At 36.6% G+C, this 21436-nt stretch overlaps 1 protein-coding gene across 1 annotated transcript; it reads right to left on the reverse strand.

The window, feature by feature from the left end:
• Positions 1–1535: 1535 nt before the first annotated feature.
• LOC144644495 (rab-like protein 2A) lies at positions 1536–11801 on the reverse strand. Its single transcript, XM_078503987.1, has 8 exons — positions 11604–11801; positions 11464–11493; positions 10251–10330; positions 5673–5752; positions 5072–5183; positions 3805–3902; positions 3130–3213; positions 1536–2174 (listed from the first exon to the last, which is right to left on the reverse strand). Exons 1-8 carry the CDS (start codon positions 11744–11746, stop codon positions 2094–2096), a joined length of 708 nt encoding a protein of 235 aa, XP_078360113.1. The 5' UTR covers positions 11747–11801; the 3' UTR covers positions 1536–2093.
• Between the last annotated feature and the right edge of the window lie 9635 nt (positions 11802–21436).

Here is a 21436-nt window from a genome sequence, read left to right on the forward strand (position 1 = left end):
CACCTCATTGGCCCCAAAAAGTGAGTATCGCTCTGATTGGCTTAGAGCATGCTGCACGAGTCCCTACAAACGCAATTAAAAGGAGTGTAATGCACCGAAATCACTGCACGGGAAAACGTGCGTTAGTCAGGCCATAAGTTTGATTAGGTTGACGACGAAACAAACAACAACGCAAATATAAACACTTTTGACAACAACACCATATAGCAAATACAATTTGGACAGTCTCTGGAAACTGTCCACCTCATTATAGCCCATTTTACCATTGTGTTTAGAATCTAAGCCTTTGAGCAGAGGCGAGGCAAGAGTTGACTTTGTTCTGATACACTCAGCTTTTCGAACGATTTTTGTTGTTTTTAACTAGTTTCTGGTCTGTATCGTCTCATGGTCAATTAAAACCTCTCCCTCGCTTTCACACAAAGGCTTCGTCCATTCCAAAGAAAAGTAAATTCTAATACTAGAGCAGTTTTCACTTGAGTGTTGAAAAATTCGCGTTTGCATTGGTTTTGCATTACTACGCTTAGTGATTGGTTTAAAGCTCTCACGCTACTTTCTCAGCCAATCAGAAGTAAAGCCAAAACCAATCATCACTCGCTTGCGCACGTTTTTCCGCGCTTCGTGCTGGCTTCATGTATTTGCTTCAAGTTTTGATTGGCTTACTGGATTGTCTGTGTTCTTCGTGATTGGCTGGAGTGATTACTTTGTTTTTGTTTTTTCCCCTTCATTTTAAATTTTTTTTTTTCCTTTCTTTTTCGGTCTCCCCCTTTTTCTCTCTTTTTTTTTTTTTTTTTTTTTACTCTTATTTAAGAGGAAGCTTAAAGTTAATCACGTTTAAACGAGTACACAAGGTTTGAAACTATACAGAAAGTTTTCATCGTGATGCCATCAAATTTGAAATTTCAAACTACTTATTGAATTGTTGTTCTCACACATTTTAACTCTACTTCGTGTAACTTGAAGAAAAAGAAACTTGTGCATAATTTTAGATGTGATGTGATGTTCTAGAAAACATACAGCAATAATGAAGATCAAATACAGTGGCCTGCGGACCACTAGAAATTCGTCTGCGTTCACAAGCTACATGTACACTAAATCGTATAAAAATGCAAAATTATTATTGATGCCCAAGGGGGGAGGGGGTACTCTGGATTTCAAGTGACGGGGATGATCGAATGGCGGCCACCCCCACCCCCAAAATCAAGGCCCAGGAAAATCCCTTGGGCTTCCAACTAAAACCCCCAAACATTAACCCCCAAAAATCCCATGACCGAAATTTCTTACCCTTTAAATTTTCAGAACACCTAGGGGGAATGATAATACATTGTTTCTACAAAGAAAAGTATTAGAAATTGGACGCTCGTGTTTGTTTATTCATCATACAATCTGAATTTATCTTTCCCTCATCTGGTAGCCATTTTAACAAATTTTGCCTACTCAAAAAATCCGGAATCGAGATAATCTTTCAAACTACCTAAAAATTCCTTCGATTATCCTACCAGATCTAGTTTCCAAGTAAAGAACTACATGTATATTGACTTCACAACTTGCTTAAAATTTGACTATTTTTCAGATCAAACTCACGTGAAAACAACAGGTGTGCAGGATAGGCGGCACAGTTTAAATTTTAGAATTTGATGGCATCATATTGAAAACTATCACAATTCCCTGAATGGGCTCACAGATTTGTATGTCACAAAAATTTACAACAAATGAAATTGAATACTTGGTTATATATTCTGTACATTTAAACTCAAACAATTTTTTTCCCAGCCAAAGTCTGGCAAGGGATCCATGTACCTTTTGCAACGAAAAGGTTTGATGGGATGAAATAATTTTCGTATTTTTCAGCTGTGTTGATGGTGATGTTATTTTCTCCAGCCTTAGGAGGACATTTTGTGATGTGATCTCACGTCACCAATGACTGCTAGATGTCTAACAGTCAATACATTCATTACAATGTAAATCTCTTAAATATTTATAGCTAATAATTAAAAACTCTAATAAGGAGAATAAATTACTCTGCGTTGAAATATTCTGTCCTCTGACATAAATAGCGTTGTACATAATCCAACGAAGCCGCATCTCAGTTGTTATCATGTTTTTCCTTCGTCTTCACTGCTTTTCTTATCTGAAGAATCATAGCCATCTTGATTGAGGCTCATGTCATCGAAGTTCTAAAATTCAGATATTGCACAGGGATTAATTTAACAGAACAACCCTCCTTATCGAACAAGGTAAAGGTAAAAAGGTAACACCTTCTGTTGAGCCAAATTGTTCACCAGGCTGGAGCTTATCCCGCTTTCTGTAGCATTAAGCGGCTAGGAGTATTTCTAATCCCCCATGGATGGAATGTTTGTCCATCGCAGGGTTACCCCCAGCAGTAAATTCACCGCTACCAATTTATACACCGGATTGAGAGAGGCTTTATGAGACTAAAGTGTCTTGCCTACAGGTAAGCCAGTAAGGACACAATGCAGTGACACGTTAGGATTCGAACCCAGACTGCGTGATACAGAGGCTGGCACACTAACCATTACAGTGTTGGTCACCATGCCTCTCACAATTGTCCTACTGTAATTGGACACAACTCCCCCTTACTCCACCACCAGCACTCACAAGGAAAAACATCTCAGTACCTGAATTGATAGCTTTGTAATTTACTTAAACATATGATTTTGTAGTGCCACAAAAATTCGACATACATGGCTTTCAAGAGCTTTCCTGCCTTTCCCAGTTCAAATATAGATCAGAATTCACAATGTCAATTACAAGATCTCCCTCCTCTTCCCACCCCCCTCCCCCCCCCAAATTTTTTTTTTTTTTTTTTTTTTTTTTTATCGTTTATTCCCTCTTTTCCCACCCCCCCCCCCACCCCCCAGGATAAAGCAAGTATACTTTCTTCAGATCAAATGGAGACAGTAACTGTAAAGAATCACTGCCAATTAAATTACAACAACAAGGGCAAAACATGGGTTCTGATTTTTCTTTTTCAAAGAATTCTAAGGATGGTTTTTTTATACCTTTTAACTCAAAGAATTGGTAACAAGGCATAAGGCATTATAATGTTCTATAACACTTCACATTATCTGCTAGCATAATAATGGTATGACCAAGTACATGTACATGTACCTCTAGTTCACGTAGAACTTCATCCATAAAATCTGTTGAGTTTTCTTTATACTTTACAGCCAGTTTAATTGCTTCTCGAAATGCCTTAAAAAAAGAAAATGTAAAATCAATTTGACAAAATCAAGGCACTCAACAACTTTACAATAAAAATTTATATCTGTAACAAATATATGTTAATTGTATACAATTCACGCACCATAGTGTTACATACTGATTGTTTTTAACCCGGTCTAAAGAAAGTTTGTCTATGTCTTTGTCTTTACATGTAACTGCATTTCCCTTACATGAATTCCTGTCTTCATGTCGAGACAATGTAATTGCATATAAATATTTTAATTTTTTTTTGGTTACAAACACAATCTTGGAAATTCTCTAGCTGTTACAGTAGTAGTATCACAACATGTATTCAATGCATCTGTTGTCACTTAAGTTTATTCTTTTCATTTGTGCTATCAGTTCTTTTTCACAGAGATGTCTCTATTAAAATGATGAGCAAAACCCCCCATTCCTCACTCCCAAGCCAACCTGAAGAGAAATACATGTACATGTACAGTCTATAGTTGTATACCCCGCCCCACATACAGTATGTGCCCCCGTGCCTTCAAGACACAAAACAGAAACATTAACAGTAGTATAGCAAACACCTCACATGCAATTTGATTTTATTTCACTTACCTTTACAACATTTGTTCCATCAGATGCTGACACAAAATAGAATGGAAGCCCATGTTTTTTGGGAAAATTAAAGCCTTTCTGTGTTATACTGTAGTCAACTTTAATAAAAACAAAGCAGTCAAGGAAAACTATGATTATTTATAATGAGCCCGTTTAAAAAAATTGCCATCTTTATTATTTACTACTTTATGTTTGCTTGTTTTTCGCTGAAGATTACATGTAGTTTTGCAAAATTAATCAGAGTCAAAATTTTACAAGGTGGAATCTTTAAAGATTTAAATTTAGGAATTTCCAGCTTTTGGGAGCTTCTGGTGTTATGACCGCTGACCTCTGTATGTTTAATGAATTGGAGAAAGGATATCGGGGAATGCAGCTCGACATGCATTTAAGGGCCATCATAGCATTATAAATGGAGATTACAGTGTATGGTAAATCAGTTTGATAAATATGAAATGTTACGCTGGCATGGGACAAAGAAAAATTTTAAGTCCCTGACCGGAATCGAACCCATGGCCTCCCAGATAACGGTTGGGCACTTAAACCAACTGAGCTACGAGAGACTCGTGGTGAGCTGGGCCTGATCAGTTTGTACAAATGCATTCCCCCTGCGCAAACATTAACACTTTGAAATAATTAACAATTAGACTACGAGCCCGAGTTTTCTATGAGCAAATAGTCAACGAGGCGCAGCCGAGTTGACTATCGCTCATTGAAAACGAGGGCGAGTAGTCTAATTGTTTTAGTAGAAACTCTAAAGGATTGCAGTCCAAAACCTACAATATTGTGCACTTTGAAGACAAAAATTAAGAAAATTTACCGCTTAAAGAGCTACTCGCGCGCGCGACTGTTTTCTATCGGCGAATAGAAAACAGTGGGAGAACCAATCAGATTTGCGGATTTCCAATAGAACACAGCTGAGTTTCTACTAATTGACATTAGAATGATGATTAGCACTTAATATGTATCGCACATACATGTACAGTGAACTCTCTCTTAACAGGCACCTGTATAAGATGGACACCTCTTTAAGACAGACACCTGGTGTTGGTGCTGTCTCTGCCATTTTCAGTTATTTTACTGAAACTAAACTCCCTACAAGAAGAACACCTCTCTAAAACGGACAGTTGGAGCCAGTCCCAGTGGTGTCCATTTAAGAGAGAGTTGACTGTATACAGTGTATTTCATGTGAATTTGATCAAATGCACATTACAAACAAATATGAACTTTGAGAGAACAATGCAAACTGGAATCTGTTTTAAAAGGATACCATCAATTTTGTTTGCTATAACTATACAAGGGATGTTTTCTCTGTAATCTCTTAGTTCTTTGTACCATTTTGCCAGATTTTTGTATGTCACCTTCCTTGTGATGTCAAATACCTGGAAATACAACAATAATGATAACACATTACTGTCAATAATTTTTACACGTTCAACAGGTGTGGTTGTATTTCTTCGCACAACGTAACCAACCCTCCAAGTTAAGACCATTTTAGTCGCCATGGCGACTTAAATTTTGGAGCTGGCGACTAAATTAGAACTGAAGTCGCCAGCCTGGCGACTCAAATTGAGAAGAAGGATTGAATGCATGAGCTTAATTTAGCGACTAAAATTTTTCACTGGCGACCAAACTTGGGCAGTCGGTGGCCAAATGGCTACTAAGCAAAAAAATAAACTTGGAGGGTTGTACTGTCAATAATTTTTACATGTTCAACAGGCGTGGTTGTATTTCTTCACACAACGTAACAAAAATAAAATACATGTACATCAGATCATGCTCTATGATTGCTTTGGTTTTAGCTTCAAAATCATCAAAATATGCTATAATTATAATATATTTAAATGGAATTTACATTTACATGTACTTACTAGTAAACAAGAATGTGCTTGATGGTAATATGATGGGTGCATGCTGCTAAATCTCTCTTGTCCTGCTGTATCCCAGAAGTCTGAAAAGAAAATTATTGCAAGTTGCATTTTGAGATCATGGCAATAATCACGGCAACAGCTACATGTGGTAAATAACAAGCCAAGTAATTAGAACCTAGCACGGCATCTCACTTGGTATCCACATTTAAAAAGCAACAAATGTACAATGTGTATCATTAACTTCGTCCATTGCAGAAAACTGTACAATGGAGTGTTGTTGTTTTTTACATCAAAACATTATGTATAAATTAAAGAAGCTACATACATGTACATCATGAGGATTTTGCAGATTTTTGGTCTAAACTGTTCTGAAATTAGTGGTAGGCAACTAAACCTATGAAAAACATTATCTTTAAACATCTAAAGGAAGATATAATTAATTTCCGGGATACAAATCAACACACAGCTATAAATATCCATTTTTTGAAGACCTGTGGAACCAACTTGAAAAGTTAAGGTGGCTCGACCCAGTTTTTTTCTAGCGATACCTATCAACTTTGAAACCCTCAAACTTAAAGGGATTAATGTCAATGACATATCTACTAATAATATCACATGGATTACACATAGACTGAACTGCAATATGATATAAATTTTTGGGAGATCAGAATGAATATCACGTGACAATGACGTCACACAGGTTTTTGCTCTGAATCGAATTTTAGCCCTTAACCGCATTTTCTCTCGAGATCCTCCAAGCTACGTCTACCTTGGGTCTTTGCCTTCAGCTCTGCGGAGTTTCATCGAAATCTACAAGAGGAATTTTGAAATATCTTGGAATTTGTTTTTAGATGGTATAAATTATGCGTAAAATAAAGACAAGACTTCATATAAAGAAATTTGCCTCTTTTTTATGTTTAATTGGAGGCTTTAGCCCTCATTCCTTTTAAAAATGTCCCATATCCGATATCCAAACCGTAGAAAGTAGGTAGACTTGCGCGATTTCGAAAAATATGAAATATACGAACCACAGTGAAGCTCAATGTTTATCCCTATTTACCAATTTTACGCCTACTTCCGCAAAAAACACGATTATTTCAAAACTCGCCGATGAATTTTCCCCAACATTTTTCAGGGTGACAATTGATCCTTACACTACACAATCCCTGAATTTGATGCTCATTGAAAACCTCTAAGGTTGTCTAATATAAACGCAAAATTGAGTAAATATTGAAGCGATCTCGTAGTTTTGAATAATTTTGTGCTTTGGGATTTCCTATTGTTTCGAGTTGAGCACAACATCGAATTCCTGTGCACCACGCGTAAAATGACTACGCTTGGCTACCTTCCGAAAGCTCACCGAAATATTTCCGAAATATGGTCTGTTTTAAAGTAAACAATGGAAAAGAAATTGTCACGCCACAACTTTTCTTGTGTGGTCGACGTCTTAGCTGAGTTTAAAGTTAAATATGCCAAGAGCAAGAAATGCAGAAGTACTAAATGCTACGCTAAACATCAAAAGAAAGAAAGTGTAAACGAGGTAAGTTTCTGAGTACGCTGTCAAGTCATATGTAAATGACTGGAATGGCGTCAAAACATAACCGGCTTTGAGTTTTATTCATTCATTATTGTTTACTTGAACTCAAGAATATTACCATATTCCGAAAGATTTCGGTACGCTTTCGGAAGGTGGCCAAGCGTTGTTATTTCACGCGTGGTGCACAGGAATTCGATGTTGTGCTCAACTCGAAACAATAAGAAATCCCAGAGCACAAAACTACGATCGCTTCAATATTTACTCAATTTTACGTTTATGTTAGACAATCTTAGAAGTTTTCAATGAGCATCAAATTCAGGGATTGTGTAGTGTACTAATCAATTGCCACCCTGAAAAATTTTGGGGAAAATTCATTGACGAGTTTTGAAATAATCATTTTTTTTTGCGAAAGTAGGCATAAAATTGGTAAATAGAGCTAAACATTGAGCTTCACTATGATTCCTTTTTTTTATACTTTTCGAAATCGTGCAAGTCTACCTACTTTAATTTTAAGGTTTGGATATCGGATATGAGACATTTTTAAAAGGAATGAGGGCTAAAGCCTCCCATTAAACATAAAAAAGAGGCAAATTTCTTTATATGAAGTCTTGTCTTTATTTTATGCATAAATTATACCATCTAAAAACAAATTCCAAGATATTTTAAAATTCCTCTTGTAGATTTCGATGAAACTCCGCAGAGCTGAAGGCAAAGACCCAGAGAAAATGCGGTTAAGGGCTAAAATTCGATTCAGAGCAAAAACCTGTGTGACGTCATTGTCACGTGATATTCATTCTGATCTCCCAAAAATTTATATCATATTGCAGTTCAGTCTATGTGTAATCCATGTAATATAGTGGATATGTCATTGACATTAATCCCTTTAAGTATGAGGGTTTCAAAGTTGATAGGTATCGCAAGAAAAAAACTGGGTCGAGCCACCTTAAGCCTTAATTTTTCAAGTTGCCATTAGGTAATCCATTTCCATCCCAGCCATCCACAGCCAAAGACGCTCTTTAACAGTTTCAGTGCTCAAATATATTTAGCAATATTTAATCAAAAAATGACTATTATTTTTAGGTTTCCTGCGACACGAAAATAAATTTTGGCTGTTCAATAATCTGTTAGAATCTATGACAAAGCCCCTTCAAGGTTCAAATAAAAAAAAAAATTTGAGACTTACTGGCTACGGAAAAAGCAATTTAGATTTTATTTCCCCCACTGACAATACTTTTTAATGAAATTTGTGCTGAATTAATTGAACCTACACTGTACTATTAATAACTCTCTCCAGGGGTATTCCAAACTTTTATACACAAAAATGCTAATTACTTCATTGCTTCTGTCTGAAAGATTCTGGAATCTTCTTTAATTAAAATGCCTGATCACTGACAACTGAGGCTTAAAAGGAAACACAGTGTTCTTATCAGCAGGCTTTGCTCACTCAGATACACACGAAACTTGATTTTTAATAAAAATATCAGTCTTGTATTTCCAGCTGCTTTATTTTATAATTATATGACAGACAGTGGAAGCAAAGTAGCTGAAAATTTAACATGATAAAAGGATTCACCCAATGGCATTGATCTAGTTTAAAAAAAAACACACACACACACAAGCACCACTTTACATGTAAATTAAAACCATTTTTTTGTTTTCCCGGACTGTATGCAATCTTAAGTAAGACATGCCCAGAAGATTGAAAAACAAATCACAGCAACATACATGTATCTAAAACACAGCAAGTTAACTTAAAATTATACATTTAAATGTATTATACATTTAAATGTAAGTGCATGATCCTTAGCAAGGAAGAATTCTAACGACGACATTGAGCCCTTTCTTTTATTCACCTGCTCTGAAGATTATCGGCAACTCTTTTTTACTGACTCATTGGATTGTAAGAATCTAGCTGATGATCATTTTTTAATTCTCCTTACCTGCTTGCATGACATTTACTGTAATTGACATTGTAATGAGAAATTACATGTAGATGCCAATCACTTCTGGGCTCAGTTTACAAGTAAACAGCCATTCGCACACAATATGTGCCACAAAGTTTGTTACAAAATGTGACTTATGAAATTTTATGTTGGAGTTATGCTTTATCCTATATTCAATTATTAACAACAAAGAGACTACCTGACATTAAGGAGAGTGATTCTGGTCAAAATAAGATTAATCATTCAAAAATTCAGATGCTGTTTTTCATAATATTTTGAGTTTCACCCCAGAAACTAACTGCAGTAATTGGTAAAGTGGTTGGAAGCTAAATGTGGGTAAAAATTAACAAGCAATATTTAATAAAATGTGTTTGGCTGGCAGCTGGTATGATTGTCTCTTTTGCTGGACTTATAAAAGTGGTCAAAAGGAGAAAGAAACTGGTAATTGTGTGCAATAAAAATTGTCAAGATTACATGTATCAGTTTTGTGCAAAAGTTGGATACTCAGGGCGCTTTCCATTTTTTTTTTCCATTTCCATTTTCACCTTTTGAATTCTTTGGCGTAAAAAAAATTAGATTATACATGTACGAAAGTAATAACTGTAAAAGAAAATCAACAAACTATTGCAAAGCAACTTCCCCAACAAGAATTGGTGGATAGGGCACATTTTGAGGTAATTCCTCAAGATTTAATTTCCTTTAATAAACAAACAAATTCATCATCATGTAATCACTTTTTTAAAATCTTCCAGTAACCTTGACCTTCACCAAGAAGTGCATTTTAAATTTTTGCAAGATCTGAGTTCAGTGCTTGTGAACAGTAAGCACTGTGCACCCATTTCTCTCCCAGGACATTATTACCTTCCACCCGCAGCACGTTTTTTACAGAGGACAGACTTTTTGTGTGTACTGTACATGTAGGTTCTAAAAGAGATCAACGCCACTGAAAAATGGAAAACCCCTTTTCAAAGGAAGATCCCCAATGCTAACATGCAAGCTGGTTTGCCCATCACCAGCTGACAGTTTGTTTATGCTACTGTGAATGTTGGATTAATGCTTACAAACCTTCTTTCACATTTACAGATACAATGTACTTACCAACTCGAACATCAATTCCGTCTACACGTGTCTTGTACTGAAATAGTGTTAGAGCATAAGTAGAGAGTTGCTGAGGTTTACTGTGGTTTTCGTCAAGGAAACTTTGAGTGCTTAACTGATTCAGATCTAAAACAATGGCTACCATAACCAATAACAGTGGATAAGTTTTTTGAGACATACATGTACAGCAGGAAATTTTAGTTATACATGACAAAATGACAAGGTCATCAGACTTACATGTATCTATTATTAAGTCAGACTGGCCTGCAAATTTTTTCTTGTATTTGTACATGAGATGCCTCCAAATAGATTCTCACAAAAAGAATAATTCAGTGTCAGAACCAAAGCCCTAGTAAGACTTTTTTGCAACCCCCATTTTAAAATACAAAAAATAATAAAAAGAAAGAACATAACAGAGAATGATCTGAATTTCAAGAGACTGTTAAATATGACTTGAAACCATGCAATCCCAGTCAGAGTAAGTAATTTATTGTACTTAAGGGATGTAGTACAAGTAAGAAAAAGTGTCTTGTAAGTTTTTTAGCATAAAGGACAGGATAGGTTTGGCAGATTCAAGGACTTTTTGCAAATGCAAGAAACATAATATATATAATTATTTGTAAGATGGTGCAGCCTTTGCTTTTAACAACATCAAACATTCAAAGCCATTACAGTAACATGGATTAGTGTTATAAGGGTACAGCTGTTTTAAATGTTTATTTTTACATGTACTGCACAGACCGAAGTGTTATCTAAAGAAAGAAGTCCGAAATATGCAAAGCACTAAATATATAAATGCTATGGAAAACATAATAGCCAGCCTGAGGCAAGAGAACATTTCGTGGTATTGTTAGAACAGTAATTAAATGACGAGAGGTGTCATTGCATGTACATGAATATTTTTTAAAATTGAACGCCATGATATGTAGAAGCTGAAGGGTCAATGTTAAAGTAATCGAATTGAGCCGTTAAATTTTCACAGTATACAAAACGGAATAAAATCCCTTCCCGGACACCAGCTCTTGCACGTATAAAAGCTCACAGGTTTAAGCTTATATAGCAAATGAGCTTCCGTATAAATAAACTCACCTAACAGAACGCGTTGATCGACAGCTTTTAAAACAAATCAAAACATCTCTGCTTAACTCTTATCAACATGGCATTGATTCGAATGCTTAGAGGTTTATACTACAACGATAAACGCAAAGGATACTATCCGTCCATGAGAAATCTTTCAACTAATCTGGAAAGGAAATAATAGACAAATTTAGCCGGTTGGTTAGACGCCACAGTTTCCTGTGCTACAGCACGTACAAGGAAAAGAAATATAACCGATCACACAGACAAACTTACTTGGATTTTCCTACCGCACTGTCTCCTAGACATATTACTTTAACAGAATTATCACTACTCTTTTTATCGCTAGTTTCGTTTTCATGATTCAGTACAACATCACTAGCCGCCATTTTCATTCCAAGCTTCGCAATACCCGTCATGCCTCACGATTATGCAATCCGACTCGAGCCTCGTTTTCATACCCTGTTGCTTGGCAACGAATTGAACAGCTGCCGTCTCATAAAAATAAATTTGTTCTAAATTTAATTTGTTCTTTTTCTAATTATAAGTAAAGAACTTTGTGTAATTGGAATAAACCGGCAATTGCAGATATTCTTAATTTACGCTAAAAATGTCGAAAGAAGAATACTGTTTGGGTTATTGGATTCATTGGCCGTCACAAGGAATGATCGAACAGTATATTGAATTAGAAATATAACAATAAACTTAATAACTGCATTCTGTGGCCATGGAAAACGTCGGTAATCAGAAACATAGGAAACATTGTTTGACATAACAAAAAACTACCAATAAAGTAGAATTAGGCTGATTCTAATAATTTAATAATAATTTAAATTTTACTTCCGTAATATACGTTTAACAAAGAAATAAAGGTTGGTTTTTGTGAATATTCAGCAATTATCCATGGAAAATAAATTTAATTTTTAAAGTGCTACTACGATCAAATTTTCGATTTCCATTTTTTTACATTTTCGTGTACAAGAAGACTTTTTTACTCACCTTGCCAATTTTCAATCCATTACGAACATCAGAAGTCGTCTTATTTTAATGTTTATTTCCGCTAATTTACGGCCGCCATTAAAAAACCTTGTTCCAAGGCTTGGTTGCGAATAAGGAGAAAATGACGTCAAGGCTCCAAATACCTCACGGGTTGAAATTATAATAACAATATGCAGTGAAAATCACGCGAAAAGCAACAAAAAGTTTGGGCTTATTTTTCGTGCAATATTCTATGCTGATTGTTATTATAATTTCAACCCGTGAGGTATTTGGAGTCTTTGACGTCATTTTCTCTCTATTCGCAACCAAGCCTTGGAACAAGGTTTTTTAATGGCGGCCGTAAATTATCGGAAATAGACGTTAAAATAAAACGACTTCTGATGTTCGTAATGGATTGAAAATTGGCAAGGTAAGTAAGAAAGTCAAATTGTACACGGAAAATGTAAAAAAATGGAAATCGAAAATTTGATCGTAGTAGCACTTTAAATCAAATAATCAAAAGAAGAAGACGAAACATTCTGGCTACTGTTGTAAATTTATATGTCAGTAGCTTGCGGGAACAACCGCCTCATTCATAAATCGCTTCCAGACCAAACCTACCAGTAATAAAAATCTGCAATATCACAGCAACAAACCGATGAGTGGTGCCGGATCTATTGAAGGCCTGGATCAGTTACTTAGTTAAAATGGAAAATATAGACGGCAAACTGATCCTGACGGCTAAAGCGGTCAAAAATAATAACTAAAATGTATTGAAAAAACTTGTCTTTGTATTGCAAACCGAAATATAGGGAAAATCTTTGCCGTCTATATTTTCCAGACCAAACCGGCTGACAGCGAGAAGAAGCGACTGCAGCAGTTTAAAAGCTTCTGAGTAATTCATCTGCTATAACGATTTCTTGACTTTGGACTGAATATGGTATTCAAAACTATGGAGTGATTTTTGCCGTTGAGAGCCGATAGCGCCGGGGGAGCTTCTTTGCTTTTTGCCAATCCCCGTGTCGATGCCCGGGGTCGATGCCGCGGTCATAAATAGATTTATTTCTCCTTCAATTCATTTTTTGTTCCGGTGATTGTTTGTTTTGCACAGGCATATTACTAACATTAGCTTGATCGCGGCGATCGGTTAGTCTGGGATCAGCGTTAAGAACGGCGAGCGAAAAGAGACAAAATGAGAAAAAAGACAAGGATTACCAGGGCCATAACTAGCAAGAGGCAAGACGAGTCACTTGCCTCGTCTTGATTTTAACCCAAACTTAAAAACCAAATATGTTTTGTTGGGAAAATAATCCCCAGTTGAACAAGATTGATTTTTCTCAAGAAATACCTCATGAAAAATGTTTAGGAAATAGATTCCGATCTTCTAGTTTTTCAAATTTTCTGGAGGGCATGTCCTTAGAACCTCCTGGCAAGGTCTTGCCTCGTCTATGCCAAAGGTCTGATTACGGCCCAGATTACTTAGTCGCCATTTTTTCGACTATTTTGCTTGTTTACAAGCAGAAGTAGGAGATTAGGAGTGATGTGGGCAAAATTTGGAACATTCTTGTCTACTCTCAAGGGACTTTTTTAATTTCTCAAGGGACTGTTTTAATTTCTCAAGGGAGTTCTTTCCGCTTAGTGGGCGATGAAAGGGTCTCTTATTATTATTGCGTCAACACTTCCGATCTCGTGTTAAAGACGTGACTTGTCACATATTCCGGTGTAGGTGATGAAAGGGTTTGTCATTAGTATTGCGTCAACACTTGCGGGTTCAAATTGCGGCCTCGTGAAAAAGCAACGCTAACAAAATTACAGAATTCAGACTACTACAGAGAACCTTGAAAGAAACTTTGTTTAGAATTTATTTTTAGTTTGGATGAAGTCAAGAAATGTGTTGACAAGCGGCAGAGTATCGAAATTTTTCGCACCGTGCTGTACTGCACGGCAGAAATAATTATCCACATGTTCATGTTGAAAGCGAAGTTTTAATTTGAGCAGCCGGCTTTTGAAGACAATTGTACACTAAATGGATTTACCGATCGTTCAAAAAATTACAGAGAACCTTGAAAGAAACTTTGTTTAGAATTTATTTTTAGTTCGGATGAAGTCAAGAAATGTGTTGACAAGCGGCAGAGTATCGAAATTTTTCGCACCGTGCTGTACTGCACGGCAGAAATAATTATCCACATGTTCATGTTGAAAGCGAAGTTTTAATTTGAGCAGCCGGCTTTTGAAGTCAATTGTACACTAAATGAATTTACCGATCGTTCAAAAAATTACAGAGAACCTTGAAAGAAACTTTGTTTAGAATTTATTTTTAGTTCGGATGAAGTCAAGAAATGTGTTGACAAGCGGCAGAGTATCGGAATTTTTCGCACCGTGCTGTACTGCACGGCAGAAATAATTATCCACATGTTCATGTTGAAAGCGAAGTTTTAATTTGAGCAGCCGGCTTTTGAAGTCAATTGTACACTAAATGGATTTACCGATCGTTCAAAAAATTACATCCAAGTTCAAAGCAATAACAGTACATTACCAAAAAATTACAGAGAACCTTGAAAGAAACTTAGTTTAGAATTTATTTTTAGTTTGGATGAAGTCAAGAAATGTGTTGACAAGCGGCAGAGTATCGAAATTTTTCGCACCGTGCTGTACTGCACGGCAGAAATAATTATCCACATGTTCATGTTGAAAGCGAAGTTTTAATTTGAGCAGCCGGCTTTTGAAGTCAATTGTACACTAAATGGATTTACCGATCGTTCAAAAAATTACATCCAAGTTCAAAGCAATAACAGTACATTACCATTTCGTTCTCAAAAGACTTGAGAAGCCGCAATTGGTCCTTGTTTAACTCCGTGATTTGAATTCAAAACGCATTTGTAAGCACTATTACACCATATCTTCGCGGCGGTGAAAGGAAAGATAAATCCTTCATCAACAAGGTTTCAGCACTCTGTACTCCATGGTTTTCCGTTTTAAGGCCACTTTAAAATTCTATAGTGTTTCTCCTTTCCGTTTTAAGTCCCAAATATTTTTTTTTTTCTTGTTCAGAATCAAAACAAGGCCTTGGAAGTTTGTAAATACAACCCGCGCGGCTCTACGATTTCCTTGTACGATTTCAATGCACGGAATAATACGAAAAACCTTCTTCTAGGACCCCAAGAGTTCTCTAAAAATATGCGCAGAAAACAGATTTTGATTGGTTTATTTGCCGTTATTATCTATAGAACAATAGAAGAACCAAAAAAACTCCAGGGAGGGTGGGAAAGGGCATATTCCGCTGTAGGTGATGAAAGGGTCTCTCATTAGTATTGCTTCAACACTTGCGGGTTCAAATTGCAACGGCGTGAAAAAGCATTAAAAATGCTTACAAAATTACAGAATTCAGACTCCTAAAGAGAACCTTGAAAGAAACTTTGTTTAGAATTTATTTTTAGTTCGTATGAAGTCAAGAAAAAAATGTGTTAACAAGTGGCAGAGTATCGAAATTCGTCGCACCGTGCTGTTCTGCACGGCTGAAATAATTATCCACATGTTCATGTTGAAAGCGAAGTTTTAATTTTAGCAGCCAGCTTTTGAAGTCAATTGTACACTAAATGGATTTACCGATCGTTCAAAAAATTACATCCAAGTTCAAAGCAATAACAGTACATTACCATTTCGTTTTTAAAAGATTTGATAAGCTGCATTTAGTCAGTGTTTTGAATTCAAAACGCATTTGTAAGCACCATTACAGCATGGCGGCGGTGGAAGGAAAGATAAATCCTTCATCAACAATGTTTTAGCACTCTGTAGTCCATGGTTTTCCGTTTTAAGGCCACTTTAAAATTCTATATTTCTCCTTATCGTTTTAAGTCCCAAAGATGGTATTTTTCTTGTTGGTTTTCAAAGCCTGGTGAGACCGGCACAAGCAATTTGGGGGTGGTTTCCAATGTTTGGGTCAACATAACACTGGGGAGCTGGTGTTAAAGACGTGACTTGTCACATATTCCGCTGTAGGTGATGAAAGGGGCTCTCATTAGTATTGCGTAAACACTTTCGGGTTCAAATTGCGGCGTCATGGATTGAAGATAACTGTAATTTTTGCATACGCAAGCCAAATCGGTCATAAACTGTCTAAAAACGTTTTGTTCTTTGTATTAAAAGGAAAGTTCTTGGAGAGTGCGTTTTATCCATTAGTACCAAGTTATCAGTACAAAGATACGCACGTTAATGCTTTAGTTTGGCAAGAGTGAAGTTAATGAAATAACATAAACGGATACAAATTCCAGTGGTTCTTAACTGTTGCGGAGTGGAGTGGTTTTCAACGGTTTACGAAGTTTAAAGGAGCAATAGAGCTCTATCTACTGCTCAATAAATTTGTTTTCAATAGCACTGAACTTGACAGTTGTCATAAACTTTTCTTCACCGTTGGAAGAATTCACTCTGGAAAAGAGACATGTTCAGTGGAGCAAGAGAGTTACCTTGAGTGCTAAGTGAGTACAATCTTGCGTTGATTGTTTGTATGAATGTGTCATGTGGTACAGATGTTTTTTCGATAAAGTTATCGCTACATGGTTTCGCTTTTAGTCTTTGAAGTATTTCCGCACTGCGGTTGGTAAGCGAGTGGGGAAACATCAACGCAGTTGCAGTATCTGGCAATTCTCATTTATGCTCGTGATTTTTGCCATCAGTAACTGGTTAACTCATTTGCCATCGTTTGCCAAAACGTACAATTTTTAAAGTGCTACGCTTTTCGTTCTTTTTTTTCTCTCACTTCTGTTATGTTCAATTTTTTTTAACACGTGTTTTCTTTTGTTCTGCCGTGTTTATTTATAGCCGTTTACGCTATTCCGTTGTCTTAGTTGTTATCAATGCTGACACACCCCTTGACACACCAGTTGAGATAAAATTCTCCCGTTAAAAAAGAAGTTTTTTTTTTTTTAGAGAGATAAGCTACCACTTTATTCCATTTCTACGGTATGATACATTCTATGAATTTTTGGTATGGCAGTTTTAGTATTTAATCCTGAATTTCCTTAGTATGTTTTCGTGAGCGATGCTTTTGAATTTACACAATGGACGCACAGCAAGATAAAACGAATTTCCGGTAATTGTTTGAGTACATAGGTGGTGGAAAACACGGATCCTGCTTCCCAAAATCCGTAACCGGGTTTACATTACGTTTTTGACGTAGGGCATAAGCAAGCCCGACAGTTTATAAATTTTAGTTAGAAACTAAACAGATGAAGTCTTCTTTTTAAGTTATCACCCAAGATTTTATTCTTTCTTATAATTTGAAACAGATTTTTGGTCTAATTAGACCGTAAATCGCCAAAATTATTTTAATTCGCGTTACTTCCGTTCTCCTCCAAGTTTGGTATACAGGAAGTGAATTTTATCCGCCAATTACCTAGTGATTCCGGCCAAGAAACTTTAATGTGCCTTACATGACGATTTTTGCAGAAGTTATTCCTTCAGCAATATGGCGGTCTCGGTCTAACGAGCTTTAATAGGGTTTAAAAGCTCGTTAAGATGGTCTTTGAGAAGGAATTATGATCTGAAACGTTTTTCGAGTGTCAGAGAAAGTTACTTGGAGATTTGGGTCTATATTCGAAGCTAGAAATTGAGGTAAATTATCTTTCTTGTTGCTTCGCACGTGTTTCGGTCTGTTGCGTATGCTGTTGAATAACTTGTGTGTGTTTTTTACATCCCATCGCCCCGGGCAGCTGAAAATTTGAACACGATATTATTCATAGAACGCCCCTCAAACTGCTCAAGGCTGCTTAATCGGCAGAGAAAACGGAACAATCGATACTCACCAAGAACTATGTCGGTCAAGCTGGTTATCCTATACGTAGTTATTCCATAAAACGCTGGTTATAGATAGCCACACATTAGCTTTGGGCAGAGCGCGCTGTTCAACTGACTCAAAATCGTTCACATGCTCATATTACATACAGAAAAGAAAGAGACCTGTTTTGCCTCTTCAGTGACAGCAGAATAACCGACGGAAACAATAGAAATAAAGTCAACAATTACTTTTTATTGTTTACAAATACAAGTTAGTCAGTTATTAAATTCTCGTTTATAAATCCGCGCGTCGTTTTCTTCTGTTTTAGCCAGCAGAAGGTTTTGGTTCATTTTCCCCAGGTACAATCGATATTTTGTAAAATCCCAGCAAGTTTTCTCCAAGGAAAACCGTCCCAGCAAGCGAACAGTCTCATTCCTAAATTTGCCAGCCAGCTCAAGTTCAGGTTGCAGAGCGGAAATTTTGTGGAGCGGTTTCGTTGGGTTCTTCTGCGTATGAATAGATAAAATTCCAAATGGTACAAACTGCTCTTTGGATCACCTTTTTTTTTAGATTGAAAACCTCGCTTGTATCATAAATTATGTGTCTTTAATGATTTATTTGGAAATGTAAAGTTTTAATACTTTGCCATGGTTTTTGAGATGCAATCCTTGTGTTTACGCAGTACAATTTATTGGTAGTTAATTTGAAATTCGGTCGATTTTTCTCAGGTTTTCAGGTTAGTTTTCATCTTAGAAAAAGGAAAATGTATTGTTGTAGTTCCAAATTTGTAAAGTGATTGAATTTTTTTTTTTGGAAACTTGATAACTTTTACATAAGCCGATGTGTTACTCTTAAAAACGAAATGTTTTGCTCGTTAATGTGATATTGAAACTTTAACTGCTGTAAATAAGTTTTGAGTTATTAAATAAAACATGCATCATGGTCTTTTGTGTATTTTTATGTTATAAGAAGGGGTTAAAATTTTTTTCATTTTTTGAGCTTTCTTTTTTGGCTTGTTACTTTTTTGTCAGTTAATTTGTTAAACACAATAACACTTTGAAGGACAAAAAGGATTTCAAAAACTCAACAACAAAATTTAACAACAAGGCGTTTCCTATTGGTACCCCATCCAATTACTAAACCCGCCCAACAAACCTTAACTTTGGCGATAAGATGACAACAACTACTTTCCATGTGGTATAAGAGAACACGTAGCTCATCTCACAACAGCTCACCTTGAGCAGGGTTTGACTTGGATAAATTACCTTAATAGAAACCCCTTGTTCTTGTGATTCCATTAGAAATTTCTCAGTACAAACTTATTAACTTCAGGAACTTTCATTTCCCTTTTAACAGCTTTCTTAACTTACTTCGGCTTTATGCGTTTCTTTATCTCGAACCTATGCCCCACTTCACCCTACCCCCCCCCCCCCCAAATAATCATTATTCGACGCCTTCTTTACCTTAAATTGGCGTATTTTTAATTGAAATGGTTCTTTGTTTTGGTAGCTGTTGTTGCCACTTTTTAAAATGTTTCACACTTCTGCGTTTTACAAAATTCACACATACTGCCTTTTAAGAAAATACGTCAATGCGCATTTTACAATGTTCCTCCCATCAACCGTACCGTTCCACCGTTCCGCCGTTCCACCGTTCCTACATTCCTAATAATAAACTAACCAGAATATCCAGGACAACACAAATTTACATATTTCAACACTTGCACTCCTAAACAAAGTGAAAAGCCTAATTCACCCTTTAAAAAGAACTACTCCATACCACAATTGACTGCCAACAGATAAACCATAGCAAAATAGTCGTAGTCTCACAGAGACCTTTGATTTACACTTGCCGTTCTTCGCGCTCATCCCGTTTTTCGCGCTGCTTCCCTGAACGCCTAGAACAGGCTATACTGAGATAAAATAGATCCACTATATGATATATGATCAAAAAATGCACAGACTGCAACATCTAACGCGGCAAAATGTCAAAAATACGCTTGAATTTCCTATCTAAACCGAAACTTGAAAAGAAGAACGGTAGTCAGCAGATGCTTATTAACTGAGAGGGGGCTGAGGCGAAAAACTAAGTCATTAACGAGGGTAGCGAAGCCGTGCAGAACTTGATCATCGGTACCATTACCTCGAATCTTGAAATCGGCTTGTCCCCCTTTTATTTTCATTTTTATTTTTGACTGGAAGTCAGGGTCGATAATAGCCTGCGCAGCCGGCGTTGAAAGGGGAAGGAGAAGGAGAGTTAGAGCGCGAAGCGCGAGGTGCGAGAAAAGAGGGCGAAGCGCGAACTCCCCTTCTCCTTCCCCTTTGAACGCCGGCCACGCAGGCTAGGTCGATAAAGGTCACTAATTTTGAAAAACTGACGTCAGCGATCACTAGCTCCGCCTTCGTCTTTGCTGCGGTGCTAACTCGCAACGCCAGCTTTTCCAAAATAGCTAGGGCGGTTTAATTTATTTATTTAAGTCAACTTCCAGGTGATAATTATAATCAACTAAGTGTTTCACTTGCCTGCCGACACAGTACAATTTGCGCACTAACATTTTTACTGGCTAAGGACACCCGCTACTGAATTACCTGTTGCTTTAATAGCTCATGCATGGTAGAGTGATTCGTCATTGATTGGAGCCAGTATTCACCTTGTTTACTTACTTCTTTTCCACGTTGTTATATGTTTTGGTGGTCCATATAACGGCAGTAGAACTAACTTCTTCTATAATACGAGAACTGTAGGTGAGTCAGTGGTTTTCTTTTGTCTGAGGCGGTACGGCCTACCCACATGCACCTACTCATCAAGTTTGATACTGATAAAAGAGAACGCATTTTTCCTTGTCCCGAGTTCAAATCCTCGACCACGCTTTGTAGATTTTCCCACAAATTCAGGGAAATCACCTATGATCTGACTAACAACATAATTCTGTTCTCCAATATACCGGTCCTAAGAGATGTCGCTGACCATTTCAGACGGCGTAACAGCGATTAATATGAATTAGCTTTGCGAATTTGCCCGCCAATCCTATGCGGCAAAATTTCCTTGTAGAAAAATGTGAATACGGCAACATTCAAACAGCTAGTGACTGCAGGTTTATAGTTTTAATAAATAGCCATGTCTTACTGCTTACATATCATCTGCAGTTTTTCTTCAGATTCAGCAAAAATATAAATGCTCATCTTTTTACATGATCAAGTGATTCGTCAAATAGTCAAACTAAGGATGAGCCTAATAATCTTATCGTCGCTTATTATATTGAAGCATTGCACTAGCCTGTGAATAGTCCACAAGACATCCTGGCTCTAGATTGACCTCGAAGGATATAGAAGATATACACGCCCTTTATTTTGTGAGA

Source organism: Oculina patagonica, chromosome 2, assembly GCF_052425735.1.
Source record: "Oculina patagonica isolate OP01 chromosome 2, crgOcupat, whole genome shotgun sequence".
In the NCBI taxonomy this organism is placed as follows: domain Eukaryota; kingdom Metazoa; phylum Cnidaria; class Anthozoa; order Scleractinia; family Oculinidae; genus Oculina; species Oculina patagonica.

Coding starts and splice junctions, on each gene's coding strand:
- LOC144644495 (XM_078503987.1), bottom strand. CDS start 11,746: ATGACGGGTATTGCGAAGCTTGGAATGAAAATGGCGGCTAGTGATGTT. Junction 11,494..11,603: donor AGTGCGGTAGGAAAATCCAA/GTAAGTTTGTCT, acceptor TTTCCTTTCCAG/ATTAGTTGAAAGATTTCTCA. Junction 3,214..3,804: donor ATGGAACAAATGTTGTAAAG/GTAAGTGAAATA, acceptor TCTTTTTTTAAG/GCATTTCGAGAAGCAATTAA.